This window comes from Erythrolamprus reginae, chromosome 3 (assembly GCF_031021105.1).
Source record: "Erythrolamprus reginae isolate rEryReg1 chromosome 3, rEryReg1.hap1, whole genome shotgun sequence".
In the NCBI taxonomy this organism is placed as follows: domain Eukaryota; kingdom Metazoa; phylum Chordata; class Lepidosauria; order Squamata; family Dipsadidae; genus Erythrolamprus; species Erythrolamprus reginae.
Genome location: NC_091952.1, coordinates 194,261,750 through 194,277,446, shown reverse-complemented (window position 1 = coordinate 194,277,446; position 15,697 = coordinate 194,261,750). Strand labels below are relative to the sequence as shown.

The window sequence follows — 15,697 nt, the reverse complement described above, 5'->3', positions numbered from 1 at the left end:
TAAAAGAAATCAATATCAATAGATGTTTCTAGTTATAAAACTAGTTATACAAAGAGTTAATATTTATTCTATTCCATGATAATTCTATGTATATTAAAGTACTTCTGTGTATAAGATAAAATGTGTGTCTGTTATTGTACAAACATCTTTATTGTTTTATTGTTTTATGCAAACTGCAGTAATCACTTTTATGGATTCAGAGCCAAGAAATAGATTGGTTAATAAATGGCATTAAAAGGACCCTGTAGAATTGATCATGTAAATCTTTGGGACCCTAGAATTATATTTGACTTATATTATGGATAACAGAGGTTCATTAGTCATCTTTGTCACTGCAAATTGGAATTTACTGTGTGTAACTACTATGTCAATATCTACATCTTGGTTAAAGAGAGTAGCTTCATTAGATTCTGCTGGTGATGGCTGAAACTACCAAATGCAACAAGCTGGGTAGATTATCCAGGTTTACAGTGATCCCCCGGTTATTGCGTTCCCGACCATTGCGAACAGGCTAATTTGCTATTTTTTAACCCGGAAGTCAAAAAACCATCTGCGCATGCGTGCCCTTTTTTTCTATGGGCACGCATGCGTAGATGGCGCCGGGCAGATCAGCTGCTGGGCGGCTTCCCTAGCTCTTCCCCCTCTTGGCGGGCATCAGCGAGGAGTTTCCCCACCGCCCACGCAAACTCCTCGCTGCTGCCGCTTCGCTCGGGCCACTTCCCAGCTGAGTACTCAGCTGGCAAGCGGCCCGAGCGAACGGCTTGTCCGCAGCCTGCCTGCCCGCGCGCCCGTGGCTCGCGCGCCCTTCTCCCGCCCACGCCGTTCGCTCGGGCCGCTTCCCAGCTGAGTACTCAGCTGAGAAGCGGCCCGAGCGAACGGCTTGTCCGCAGCCTGCCTGCCCCGCGGCTCGCGCGCCCTTCTCCCGCCCACGCCGTTCGCTCGGGCCGCTTCCCAGCTGAGTACTCAGCTGAGAAGCGGCCCGAGCGAACGGCTTGTGCGCAGCCTGCCTGCCCGCGCGCCCGCGGCTTGCGCGCCCTCCTCCCGCCCACGCCGTTCGCTCGGGCCGCTTCCCAGCTGAGTACTCAGCTGGGAAGCGGCCCGAGCGAACGGCTTGTCCGCAGCCTGCCCACGCCGTTCGCTCACCCTCTTGCTGGCGGGAGGGCAAGAAGCCCTCCCCAGCACCCGCTCGCCCGCCCTTCGCCCGGCCACCCGCCGTTCGCTCGCTGCTCACCCGGGTTCGGGGGGGGGTGCTGGCAAGCCGCCCATGCCGGCGGCGACATTTTAAAACAGCCGCGCAGCTTTCCAATGAGTCCCGAAGACAAACGCGGAAGTTTGACGTTTGTCTTCGGGACTCATTGGAAAGCCGCGCGGCTGTTTTAAAACGTCACCGCCGGCATGGGCGGCTTCCTAGCAGCCCCCAAACCCGGGTTGGGGGTCCGGGGGGGTGCTGGCAAGCCGCCCATGTCGGCGGCGACGTTTTAAAACAGGAACCCCAATCTTCGGCTCCTCGCTAGCGCTGCGGGAGTAAAAACACCATCTGCGCGTGCGCAGATGGTGTTTTTACTTCCGCAGCGCTACTTCGCGAAAACCCGATCATTGCTAGGGGTCCTGGAACGGAACCCTCGCAATGATTGGGGGATCACTGTATTCCTTTGCTTTTATCTAAAATAGTATATAAGAGGTAGTGGAAATAAAAGGGGGACATATCTAATGAGTCATCTAATATTGAGATATTGCAATTACTTAGTGGTGAAATCCACTTCCCTTCCCTAACGGTTTGGAAGCACATGCTTTGGGTGTACACATTGGTGCCTCCTTCATTTCTGCTTTTTCACCCTCTGTGCAAGCATAGGCAGTGTTAAAAACAAGAAAATGGCAACATCTGGATGGGTGGGCGGAGCCTCGCACTGCTGCTACTAGTTCTCCAAACCACCAGCAGTGCCACTACTGGTATGCCCAAACCAGGCTGAACTGGTAGCATTTCACCTCTGAATTACTGCATTTTGTTGTCATCATTGCCACCTTTTCTTTTTAACTGACAATTTCATTTTGTTGTAATCTGTTCTACAGAATATATTAAATATCTAATATATTTAAGATGAACAATAATAATTCTTTTTTGTTCTTTTTATCAGAAAACCCTTCACAAATTGGGAGAGGATATGTGGCCATCACTATCCTGGATATTAATGACAATGCACCTGAATTTGCTATGGATTATGAAACAACAGTCTGTGAAAATTCAGAACCTGGACAGGTGTGGATTTATATTCAAAACACAGCTTGATGATATTTTCTGTAAAACAGTGATTTGATTTATAGCAATGCCTCTTTTAAATTAAAACATAATGAATTAATTGCAGTAGAACTGACATGTTGATTTGAAGCTAAATAAGCATTAATTAGGTCTGAAACCTTTATCATCCAAGATCCCACTACAGAACTGCATAGGTGAATCTACACTACGCATAGCTTTGAACATCTTCTAGACTTCTTAACTGATGAAAATAACCCATTTCCATTCATATAGACATTTTCCTACAGAAATACAACATTTCTGGTTTCTGGTTTATATAATGTTTCTGGTTCATACAACACTTCCTAGGAAGTTGAAGGACACAGCAAAATTTCTAGATCACCCTTTCTCAACAAATACCCTGAAGAACATTAGGATCCTATGAAAAGCTACTAGGAATTCCACAGGATATTTTTGGAAGGAGCCTTAATTATAATTACAGTTTATGAAAAGACAATGCAGAGGAATTTATTTATTTATTTATTTATTTATTTATTTATTTATTTATTTAATTTATTTATTTATTTATTTATCAAAATCACATGAAGTGCTAATAACACTTTAAAATGCCTTGATAAGACCACACATGGACTACTGCATCTAGTTTTGATCATCACAATATTTAAAAAAAAATAGTGCAAGGAAGAGCAACAAAGTTGATTAGGAGACTGTAGACTAAAACATATAAAGATCACATGCTTGAATTGGATATGTCTACTTTGATGAAAAGAAGAACTGGGGGTGACATGATAGCAGTACAGTGATCCCTCGAGTTTCGCGTCCTCGAGCATCGCGAAAGGGCTATATCGCTAGTTTTCAACCCGGAAGTAAACTCCACCATCTGCGCATGCGTGCCCTTCCACGCATGCGTAGATGGTGGAGCTTCCCCGCCGGGCAGAGGCTTCCCTGGGTCTTCCCCCTCTTGCCCCGGTAAGACCCCAGCGGCAGCGCGAGCAACGGCGTGGGCTGGCGGGCGGCACGCGCGCGGAAACCCCAGCTCCGCTTCCCAGCTGGGAAGCGGAGCCGGCAACAGCGTGGGCGGGCGGGCAGCGTGCGCGAGCCTGGGGACACCCCACCTCTGCCTCCCAGCTGGGAAGCGGAGCTAGGGTGTCCCCACCGCGCGCGCGTTGCTGGGGAAAGCGCGCGCGCTTGGGGACACCCCACCTCCGCCTCCCAGCTGGGAAGCGGAGCTAGGGTGTCCCCACCGCGCGCGCGTTGCTGGGGAAAGCGCGCGCGCTTGGGGACACCCCACCTCCGCCTCCCAGCTGGGAAGCGGAGCTAGGGTGTCCCCACCGCGCGCGCGTTGCTGGGGAAAGCGCGCGCGCTTGGGGACACCCCACCTCCGCCTCCCAGCTGGGAAGCGGAGCTAGGGTGTCCCCACGCGTGCGCGCGTTGCTGGGGAAAGCGCGCGTGCCTGGGGACACCCCACCTCCGCCTCCCAGCTGGGAAGCGGAGCTGGGGTGTCCCCAAGCGCGCGCGCACCCCAGGCGCGAGCAACGGGGTGGGCGGGCGAAGGGCGGGCGGCAGTGGAAGCAAAAACACCATCTGCGCACGCGCAGATGGTGTTTTCACCTCCGCACCGCTACTTCGCTAAAAATCGATCATCGTGTGGGGTCCTGGAACGGAACCCTCGCGATAATCGAGGGTTCACTGTATTCCAATATCTCAGGGACTACCACAAAGAAGAGAGAGTCAAGCTATTCTCCAAAGCACCTGAAGGCATGACAAAAAACAATAGATGGAAACTAATCAAGGAGAGAAGCAACCTAGAATTAGGGAGAAATTTCTTGACAGTTAAAACAATTAATTAGTGGAACAACTTGCCTCCAGAAATTGTGAATGTTCCAACACTGGAAGTTTTTAAGAAGAGATTGGACAATGACTTCTATGCTGCCCAATCCCAAAGGACTCAGGCGCAGCTTACAATAACAATATAAATACAAAAACAATAAAAAAGAAGTTGAATATACTATCAAAAACTATAAAACCCTCATTAAAAGCCCATAAACAAACAATTAAGACAACATGCATGCATACCATTCTTATGATTTGGCCATAAAAGTTGTTAGTTCATGGCCCCCAGGCCTGCCGACAAAGCCAGGTCTTCAAGGCCTTACATAAGGCCAGTAGGGGGAGAGCAGTACAGACATCGGGGGAGAGTTGATTCCATAGAGAGGGGTTGGCCTCCCTCCATGGCCCTGCCAACCTACATGGCTTTATCAACGGGACCTGGAGGAGGCCAACTCTGCATGCTCTTTTTGGTCTCCGGGAGGTATGCAACAAGAGACAATCCCGTAAATTTTCTTTTTTTTATTTTATTGTCATTGCACCTCGTACAGCAAAATTAAATGTCATCTTCAGTGTACATTATTCATAAAAAATAAAACATAAACACATATCCTTCACATTCTATACAATTGAATTGAAAACGCCTGATATTGCATTAATATTGCACTATACAGTAGAATTCAATATAATTACTTCCCTAGGATAGAAGGTGGTAATAGTTCAAAAAAAGAGTGTCCAGAATGAGATGGATCTTTAAGAACGTTTTGAACGTTTTTAAGGCAGTGGGAGATATAAAGCTCTTCCAAAGAAGGGAGAGGGAAACCAATGATCTTCTGGGCAATGATGTTAACCCTCTGGAGCGCTGTCCTATATACCACTGTGCAATTGGCAAACCATACACAGGTACAGTAAATTAAAATGCGCTATGGTTCAACAGTAGAATGTCACCAGCAGTTTTTCATTCAGTTTTTGTTTCCTGAGAAGTCTCAGGTAGCATAATCTCTGGGCCTTTTGACGAGTGAGTGCTCCAGGTCAGGTCCTCTTTTATACCCAGAAACCTAAAGCTCTCCATTTGGTCTCCATAGATAACCAAGGACTAGATGTCTGATCTATTCCTTCTATAGTCCACTATAAGCTTTTTCGTCTTATTGGTGTTAAGGGTCAAGTTATTGTCTCCACAGTACAAAAGCAACTAGTCCACCCCATCTCTATAGGCAGATTCATACCACCACCAACAACACAACCACCAAGATGAGTCCTACACTATTGCATCATCTGTACCACTGTTGTATCATCATCTTTTATACATACATACAAGATTGCAATTGGGGGGGAGAGGTTTTTGAGTTTCCTGTGCCATGCAATGCTAGTCTTTTCAATGTTTGGAATTTTGACTTCTGAGAGTCTGCGGAGAGGGGCCGCATACAAATCTAAATATTTATTTATTTATTTATTTATTTATTTATTTATCTATCTATCTATCTATCTATCTATTTATTTATTTATTTATTTATTTATTTATTTATTGGATTTGTATGCCGCCCCTCTGCTGCTTTCTTTCTTTCTTTCTTTCTTTTTTTCTTCCTTCCTTCCTTCCTTCTTTCATTCATTCATTCATTCATTCATTCATTCATTCATTCATTGGTAAACCTTATAAAATGTGGAATGTGTAGGCTAGAGGTAAATTGTATTGTGAATGGAGGCAATCTTTGGTAGGAGTTCCCTGAGACTTGAAAACTATTTGAAGGGTTCCTCCAGGATAATAAAGATTAAGAAAGGTTGATCTAGAGCAGTTTTTCTCCGCTTTAGCAACTTTAAGATGCATGGATTCTTAACTCTGGCAAATCCTTGGCTAGGATGAATGATGTGTTAGAATGGTATCCTAGAGAGTCCATTTCAAAAAAGAAATTCCAAATTAATTTCATTTAGAAGTATTTAGAGGAAGAGATAGGTAGAGTCAGGACAAATAGCAACATTTACATTTATTATTACATTCTGTGCTAAACACATGAGGCTACAAGCATAGCCCACAATTTTTGCTCTGCAGCTAGTCTCCACATCCTTCCATTTAAGGTTGATGTTTTTCAGCTTTGACTGATATTTAAGTGAACTAAATTAATTACTGCAATTATTATTATTTATAATGCATTTATAGTTTAATACTTAAAAAACATTTGCATGGAATTTTTGAAGGGACACTGGGGTTCCAAACAGTTTAAGGACTATACATGAGTCTCAAGGTGTTCTCCTGTCATGCAGAAAAACAAGTCTGCAGCATACATTTGAATCATCTCTATTATTACGTCTTGGGGAAATAAGTAAGTGTCAGGATAACAGAGTTCAAACATTTGAGTTTCTGCTAAGTCCTTTAGGCATAAAACCAAGCTTTCAGTTTGATGGAGCATTTGCAACTTCTTTAGAAAAGATTTCTTTGGCCGACAGTATTTTTTTCCCTCTAAAAATTCATTAAAATCACTGAACCCATCAAAGCTATCATTTTCCCTATTTGTTTCTTTTAAAGTAATAATTTAATATACTCTCTCGGGCTTGGAAATGATAACATTGCCCAAAACAATGTGGATTTCATTTGGAAGTATTTTTCAAAAAAATACTCCCCCTCAAAAGCATTAAACGGGCCCAGATTACACATTAGAATAACATCATTAAAATGTGTGATATAGTATGAATCGAAATGGCCTTATAATTTCTGTTCAATTCACCCAAAGTTAAATTAACAGTGTTTTTTCCCTCCATACCCATATTGGTAGAAGAGGAACTAAAGAACAGTATTTTTATCATTTTCATTGTCCCAAGAATTGTGTGTGTGTGTGTGTGTGCGTGTGTAAATTGCCTCTTTCTAGAAACACTTTCAAAACATTTTTATTGTTCAAAAAAACCCCCAACCCTGCTGTAGAAGCTCTACCAGTTGGAGCCAATTTCAACAAACAAATTCTGCCTGTGGAAGTGAAATTTATTATACTTATATACAGTAGTCCCTCGCTATACCACCCTTCACCTACTGCGGCTTCACTTCATCGCGGGTTTCTGAGGAAGTCGATCGGCAGATTTAAACAGCCTGCGGAACTCGATCGGCAGGTTTTTTAAAAAATATATATATATAAAATTGTAAATACTGTATTTAAATACTGTATCTAAAATAAATACTGTGTGGGAAGGGTTTATAAACACTTAAAACAATGAAAACTTACCAAACAATTACAATATAAATACTTAAATAAGTACTATCAGTCGATAAATTCCCCATCGCGGATTTCACCTATCGCGGCCAGGTCTGGAACGTAACACCAGCGATAGGTGAGGGACTACTGTATTATATTTTAGCAAGAGATTAATTGAATAGTGCCTCTCTTTTCTGTCATGTTATTTTCCAGCAAGGAAAGCTGTTCAGAAAGAAAAAGGTCAATATACAATCTGAAAAGTACTTTTAATAAACAGATATAAGGTCATATTAATATTTAAACTTTTTCTATGAGTAATTATATATACTTAATATTAAATAATTACATAGTGATGAAAACAAACTAAATTCTGAAATGAAGATGACGTTTTTTCCTCCTTAGATCATTCAAAGAATCAGTGCCATTGACAGAGATGACCCACCTAATGGTCATCAGTTTTCCTTCAGTTTGGCAGGAGATGCAACAAACAATCACAACTTCACATTACAAGATAACAAAGGTAAGGTATCAATGACAGTTCTAGCCTAAGGACATTTCAGAACAAACACGCTACCACACTAATTTCTTCAGACAAACAACACTGACTGTCACCTAGAGTAACTTCTTTGTCAGGAAAAACATTAATTAAAAGCAATCAGACCCCATAGTAGTTTCTTATCTATAGATCATCTGTCAAGGGAAAAAAGGTGTTAGCTAAATCATTTCAATCTATCAGCCAAACAGATGGGCTTCAAATCCTTTGTTAAACTAATTATTTTTACATTGTGTTCACTTTTTTTTCTAAATAAAATTATACTTCAAGAGCATTAATATTATTGGGCTTCAGATTTAAATGTAGATTTTAGAAAAACAAATTAATCCTTCAAGTAATTCAAGGCAGCGAACATACTTAATACTCCTATTTCCTGCACAACAACATACCTAAGAGTAAAGTCAGGCTGAGAGAGACTGACTAACCACTGGCTTCTGTGCCTACTAGCAGGACTAGAACCAGGTTTCAGTTCTGGAGAACTGGTAGCAAAATTTTGAGTAGTTCGGAGAACTGCTAAATACTACCGCTGACTGGCCCCACCCCCATCTCTTCTCTGCCTCTCGAGTCCCAGCTGACCAGGAGGAAATGGAGATTTTGCAGTATCCTTCCCCTGGAGTGGGGTGGGAATGGAGATTTTACAGTATCCTTCCCCTTCCACACCCACTAAGCCAAGCCAAGGTATGCCAACAAAACCAGTAGTAAAAAATTTAAATCCCACCACTGACCAGAACCCTTGATGTCCTGGTTTTAGCCAGGTGCCTTAATCACTAACCAAATTGCTATCATTTATAGACTCCAGAAATACAGAAATAAACCTTTAAAAACTTGTGACAAAATAATTTTCCACACATCACTTGTAATATATGTGTCACATCGATCATAAATTGGAGGCAAGAGCTAAAACCTCCATATTTCTGGCTGTTAATGTCATTTCAGTCTCCTAGAAATAAACCTATATTCCTGATGGGTACAGATTAGTATTGTTTTGCAAAGTTTTAATCTTCTTTTATTGTTTTGTTCATTTTTAAAATTGAATACTGAAGAAAAATCCTGGAGGAAACATTTTGTCTCAGCTATGAGGCAGATATCAGTAACAGAATGTGATTAACTCATTCTCCAGAAACATATTGGTTCTTGCCCTGTAAATGATGTTTGGAAGGAGAAAAATCCTTGTAATTTACAATTGCTTCCAGTGTTACTGACTTTCTATGTTTGATAGACCAAGGCTTACCACCTTCCCCTTTTGCTTATTCTGTATATATTTCTTGCTCTATTGTACTATATTATTGCATTGGCCTTTTGATCCCTCTCATTGAACTTTACCCGCCAATTCTTCCATTTTTATTAGGCATTCCATGTCAGTTATACTTCTGTTTTGAGACTTCAGACAACTGGAGTTGTGCTTCAAACTAGACAACCTGTTCATTTTCTGTCTTAAAAGATGGACATGTTTTGGGTGAGGAGAACCACACTCAACATTTTTTAAAAAGAAGAACTTGTTTAAGGGTCAGCTATGGCTTTTGGATATGTCCCCATCCTTCCCTTAAAATAGAAGGAAAACTTATCACCATTGTGGCATTTTAGACAATGCTTTGAATGTGCTTTTAGGATTATATTCAGCCCAGCACTAAAATCTTCTACTCAACACACTGGCCATATAAGAGCAAGGATGTAAATATTTCATATGTGCTGTTTATTTGTTGGTAGAAGACTGTTTATTTTTTGAAAATATCCTAGCATATGTAGTTTTACAATCCACCACCTGAGGATTAGTTAAAAAATAAACGCCTACTATAATTGAATATATTATACAAAATGTTCCAAAAATAAGACACATTTTAGTTTTAAAATATTAAAACTGGCAGGTTTTTTTTTTAAAAAAAAAAACCACCATTATCTATCTGTTATGAAATTCATTACCTATTTTCGTATCTGAAATCTTTGCTATGACCTCATAAGATATATTCCATTATCAAAATTAATTGTTCATATACCTGCTTAGCCCTGATTCTGAAGATTGAAAATCAGTTCAGTGTAATATTTCTTTGATTTATGTATCATTTTAAAGAGTAGTTTTCAAATATAAATCAGATGCCATTTTGTTATTAGATTCCAAATGCAGTTATTTATAATATAATTTTTGTGTGAAGGACAAATGAATATTCAAAATTTGCATTTCTAATTCATTTGCACTCATTTTAATTTTTGAGATATATTTTCACATTAATGAATCATCTTCTGATAGATGTTCTTCTGACTACATAGATTGATTTCTTGAATTTTAATTTTAACATACTTAGACTTGTGACAACAATGTATTTTGTCCAGTTTATTAAAATATAGATTATGTACTGATATGTATATTTTGTTTAAAAAGCCATTTTACATTTAAGACATAAACCATGATTGGCAAGGGGAGAAACAATGTCCATAACCTTGAACTGATTCTTTGAAATAAACCATCATACCAGGTTTGATATTTGTTAAGCACAAGGATGGCTATATTTGGTACTATCTAAAGTTTCTTCATGGTTTTCAAGGGCTGCCCCACGTTGAGTAAATTGCAATAGTACAAATGTAAGTAGCAAGGGCATAAGTAACCATCTACAGGCTGTACTTTTCTGTATAAGACCACAACTACTTGGCAGAAGCTCTGAGGAAATAGTATCCACAGCTTCTCCAGGCTAAACCTGGAGTCCAGGTTGATCCCTTGGACTGTAAGACAGCAATTTCAGGGCATTGGAACTTCAACATCAGCCAAAGTAGATTCTGAACCAACAACCACTCTGTCTTGCTTCAGTTGAATCTGACGCTGTAGAAATCTGACTTATCAGCATATCATCAACATATTGATGGTACCTCTCTCCATCCCAACAGATCACCTCATCCATATAGATGAGGCAGAGAAATGAACCCTGGGAACCCCATGTTGACCTTTCCTGGGATTAACCTTTCCCTTTCCTGCAACAACTAATAGATTTGCCTACTCAGGAAATGAGTGGAACTATGGCCAATAGTTCCTCCCAATCCTAAATTTCACTGACAGCCAGAAATATGCTGTTACATATAACTGAAAGTTGAAAAATGTCTAGGAGGGCAATATGCCTTTCCACCATACATGGCCAATTACAGGACACTAGGGAGAGCAATTTATGGAGTTTCTGACTCATTCCTGGTTTGCATTCCTACTGCCAAAGTTCCACAATAATCTCTATCTTCCAGAATCTTTGTATTTGCTGTCCTACCATTTTGCCCTAATCTAACAAAGAAGGATATTTGGATATAAGACCATGATCCATCATTGTGGATCTAAGCAAGATTTCTTGAAGAGACAAACTTTTCAACATTAACATTACTTAAAAGCAATGTGTTGACTATTGTCCGAAATCCAATCTATATTTTCTGCATTGGTAGCTTTTAACTTGCTCACAATATGAAGAAAAGAAGATGGACTTATATATAGATTTATTTTTTTAAAGTATTTAAGGTTTTAACTGTTGATTGGTTGGTTAGTTGTGTTTTGTGTGTGCGCATATGCATGATTTAATAACACTGCCTTATGCCAGCAGGCAAGATCAAATCACTTAATTATTCTAAAGAGAGAATAAGAGTTTATTTTTAGTCTAAGTCACATAAGGATATGATTACAGTAAATGCGTCTTGCTTTCAGTTTGTTTTTTTTTCATGGGTGGAGGGATGGTAAGTATAAATCCAAAATTACTTTGATCTTACGTTATGACTTGATTACAGTTGTAAGGTCTAAGTGTGGTCAGAAAAAAACCTGGGATCTACTAATTTGAAAGATAGATATAAAACTATTTTTATAGTTAGCCTCTGTTGTCTTTGCATAGTACAGTGATACCTTGTCTTACAAACTTAATTGGTTCTGGGACGAGGTTCTTAAGGTGAAAAGTTTGTAAGATGAAACAATGTTTCCCATAGGAATCAATCGAAAAGCGATTAATGCGTGCAAGCCCAAAATTCACCCCTTTTGCCAGCCGAAGCGCCCGTTTTTGCGCTGCTGGGATTCCCCTGAGGCTCCCCATCCGGACTTCTGTGTTTTTGCGATGCTGCAAGGGAATCCCAGCATTGCAAAAATGAGCACTTCGCTGGCAATGGAAGTCCGGAGGTGGGGTTTCCCAGCGAAGGGAGCATCAGTGAAATCACAGCATCGCAAAAACACCGAAGTCCTCGAAACTCCACCTCCGGACCTCTGTGTTTTTGCGATGCTGGGATTCCCCTGCTGGGATTCCCCTGCAGCATCACTAAAACATGGAAGTCTGGAGGTGGGGTATCCCATGGAGGGGAGCCTCAGGGGAATCCCAGCAGCGCAAAAACAGGTGCTTCGCTGGCAACAGAAGTCCAAAGGCAGGGCCTCCCAGCGGTGGCGGTGGGTTTGTAAGGTGAAAATAGTTTGTAAGAAGAGGCAAAAAAATCTTAAACCCCAGGTTTGTATCTCAAAATGTTTGTATGATGAGGCATTTGTAAGACGAGGTATCACTGTATTTCTGCATGCAAGGTTTCTCCCTAAGCAAAGACTCAGGAGTATTATGTAAATTAGTAGCAATCCCTTTTGGAGATCATTTGAGATGCTCATAAAGAAAGGCAATGCATCAATGCATCATAAAGAAAGGCAATCCCTTCCCTTATTATTATTATTTTTACAGAGTAGGTGTCAATTGCAGGTAATTGTTACAGAAAAATTGACGCTATTTTTTATTATTATTTCATTGCCAATTTAGCATTGCAGTTGTGATTATTACTTAGTCCTTTTACTGTGAACAGTTTATGCTTACTCTTGCTTCTTATACAACTGGGTACATTCTCCCATATTAAACAAATATAACATTCCTGCTAAAACCGTTAAGGGAGGTCTCTGGCACCAAAACCCAGAATAGCAGGGACAAGAGTAGCACTGCTGAAGAAAAGAAAAAAAAGAGACTATTATGTATTGCTTTGCTAACCACGGGCAACTTACCAACAATAGGCAATGCTTTTCTTATCAATGGGCAACTTTCCCTTCAAAATCAGGTTTCATCAGTGAAAGAATCTGGTTTCCACAGTAAACAAAAGCTGTCTGATTCTTTTCCATTGTAATGGTGCCAAAGACTGGCAGCTTCGTTAAGGTTCCTTTTAACTTTGCCTACATTTGTTGGTACTGAGTGCTTCTGGGCCCCCTGCCTGAATGTTAAGCTTTTAAAATTAGTTCCATGTAAGAGTTCTAACTTCATTCTCTTGGATCTGGCACCTAAGTAGACAGCCAAGAATAATTCTTACATAAGGTAAAGGTCTGCCTGAAGAGGATCAACTCCATAACACCAAAGACAAGTTGAAGCAAAATGGTTACTTATTCTGCCTCTGTTTACTTATATCTGACAGTATAATTGCAGAACATTCCTGAACAGGCCATGCAAAATGACTCAAATTGTATTTTATATGTGTAGTCCCTGCATTTCCAAAAAGAGGAACATGAACCATAGGTCTCCACCAGGGCTGGGAAGCAACAAGTGGCAAAATATATGTCATGACCCATGACTTACATACTTCCAAGTAAAAAATCCAAGGGATTTTATGTGAACACGTGAGAGTGGAACTGTATCTCAGTTGGACCAATTATAATGGGCATAAATCACAGATATAAAATTATGGCTCTCTGGGTATTACTGAATTACAGATTGCAGCATCCAATCATTAACTGACTGGGGTTGCTGGGAATTGTATTTTAACAACATATCTAAAGACACTTTTTCACTATCCTTAGCACAGTTGAAGCAAGAACTTTCAACCTTTTCTACTGTCTTTCTTGTCCTTGTATTAATGCCTAAAATTTCAAATCTGCCATCAGGAAAAGTGGAAAATTTATTATAGTTCAATTAGCAAATTAAAATCCGAGATTAGGAATAAATCTTTTTATTAATTATTTACAAAGGGCCGTTTCAGACTTTATGCTTACTTCCAGGGACTGCCCTTTGTACTTGTAAATTATGGGGCATATTTATTTATATTGCCAAACTAAGATACTATTAAAATTAATCTTAGAAAGAAGATGTTTTTTCTTTAAGAAAATGTTGTCTCCGTTTTGTCTTTTCCTTGATCTAGACAATACAGCATCTATACTCACCAGACGAAATGGCTTTCGAAGGCAAGAACAGTCCGTTTATTATTTGCCAATATTCATTGTAGACAGTGGCTCACCTTCCCTGAGTAGCACCAATACACTCACGATTCGAGTCTGTGACTGCGATGCAGATGGCATTGCCCAAACATGTAATGCAGAGGCCTACATCTTGCCAGCTGGACTGAGTACTGGAGCACTGATAGCAATCCTGGCTTGCGTGTTGACACTGCTAGGTATGTCTATGTGCTTTCTTCACTGATGGGAACAACCCCTCTTCAAAATAAGTGGAATATTATTATTTTCATTTCTTAATTATTGTCTTTTTTATTGCAAGACATATAGGGACAGAAAATAGATTTGTATTTGTGTATCATCTAATTATAATTTGTATATCACCTCATTCAAAGGTCCAGATTTGCTTAACATCAGTAGAGGTGGTTGCATCTGATGTTTATAACATTTAATTCCTCTAATATCTATTTTTTAAAAAAAAAAAATAACTTATTTGGTTTTTTTGGAGCAGTCATTCAGTATGAGTAAGAATTAATACAAGAAATAAAGATGCATAATTACAAAAATAAATAGCAAGAACTCTTAGCCTTATCAAAAATCAGACAGTGGTATTATTGTGTTTAAATTGATGGAACAGCATTTCACAAGTTCTGATGGTAATGATATCTGATGACCTTGGGTGGAAATTCTATAATGGGAGGGAAAAAAATTCATATATCCTGCAGCCAGTTGAATGTTTAAAAGACAGACACAACAATGTGAACTGAATTTGAAAGAAGCCAGAATTCTTATCAGGTCATTTTACACAGCATATAACATGTGATTATGCAATCTTATTTTATCTGATGCAATAGGCATCAAAATCTATGGTTGTTAGAAAACCATTATATCTGATCACAGATTAGTTTATTTGGGATCTATATTAATCAGCGGTGGGTTGCTCCCAGTTCAAACCAGTTCTTAGAAGCATCACAGAAGCATCACCCACAAGTGCAAAGACAAAACAGTGGTGATCTCATTTAGAAACCATCACTGATGTGAATGTACAAATTTTAGACTCAAATCATGCCACTTTCTTTTTAAAAAGATAGATAGATTACTTAGAACTGAATTACATTAGCAAAATGGTAGAAAAGCAATACAGTGAACCCTCGAGTTTCGCGTCCTCAAGGATCGCGAAAGGGCTATTTCGCTAGTTTTCAACCCGGAAGTAAACTCCACCATCTGCGCATGCGTGCCCTTCCACGCATGCGTAGATGGTGGAGTTTCCCCGCCGGGCAGAGGCTTCCCTGGGTCTTCCCCCTCTTGCCCCGGTAAGACCCCAGCGGCGGTGGGCTGGAGCGCGAGCTTGGGGGCACCCTAGCTCCGCTTCCCAGCTGGGAAGCGGAGCCGGCAACAGCGTGGGGCGGGCGGGGTGGCGCGCGCGAGCTTGGGGCAGCCTAGCTCCGCTGCGCGCGCGAGCTTGGGGCAGCCTAGCTCCGCTGCGCGCGCGAGCTTGGGGCAGCCTAGCTCCGCTGCGCGCGCGAGCTTGGGGCAGCCTAGCTCCGCTGCGCGCGCGAGCTTGGGGCAGCCTAGCTCCACTGCGTGCGCGAGCTTGGGGCAGCCTCGCTCCGCTTCCCAGCTGGGAAGCGGAGCCGGCAACAGCATGGGCGGGGCGGGCGGCGCGCGCGAGCTTGGGGCAGCCTAGCTCCGCTTCCCAGCTGAGCGGATCTGGGGTTTCCCCAAGCGCGCGCGCGTTGCTGGGGGCCGCT

At 41.1% G+C, this 15,697-nt stretch overlaps 1 protein-coding gene across 2 annotated transcripts in view; it reads left to right on the top strand.

The window, feature by feature from the left end:
- Positions 1-15,697, top strand: part of CDH7 (cadherin 7) — a 166,247-nt gene that overhangs the window by 137,114 nt on the left and 13,436 nt on the right. Inside the window, exons 9-11 of one of the 2 annotated variants that reach the window (XM_070747465.1) lie at positions 2,136-2,257; positions 7,666-7,783; positions 13,916-14,167. In XM_070747465.1, the coding sequence (XP_070603566.1) occupies positions 2,136-2,257; positions 7,666-7,783; positions 13,916-14,167 (492 nt within the window). The remainder of the gene's footprint in view (positions 1-2,135; positions 2,258-7,665; positions 7,784-13,915; positions 14,168-15,697) is intronic. The other variant, XM_070747466.1, reaches the window with a different exon arrangement.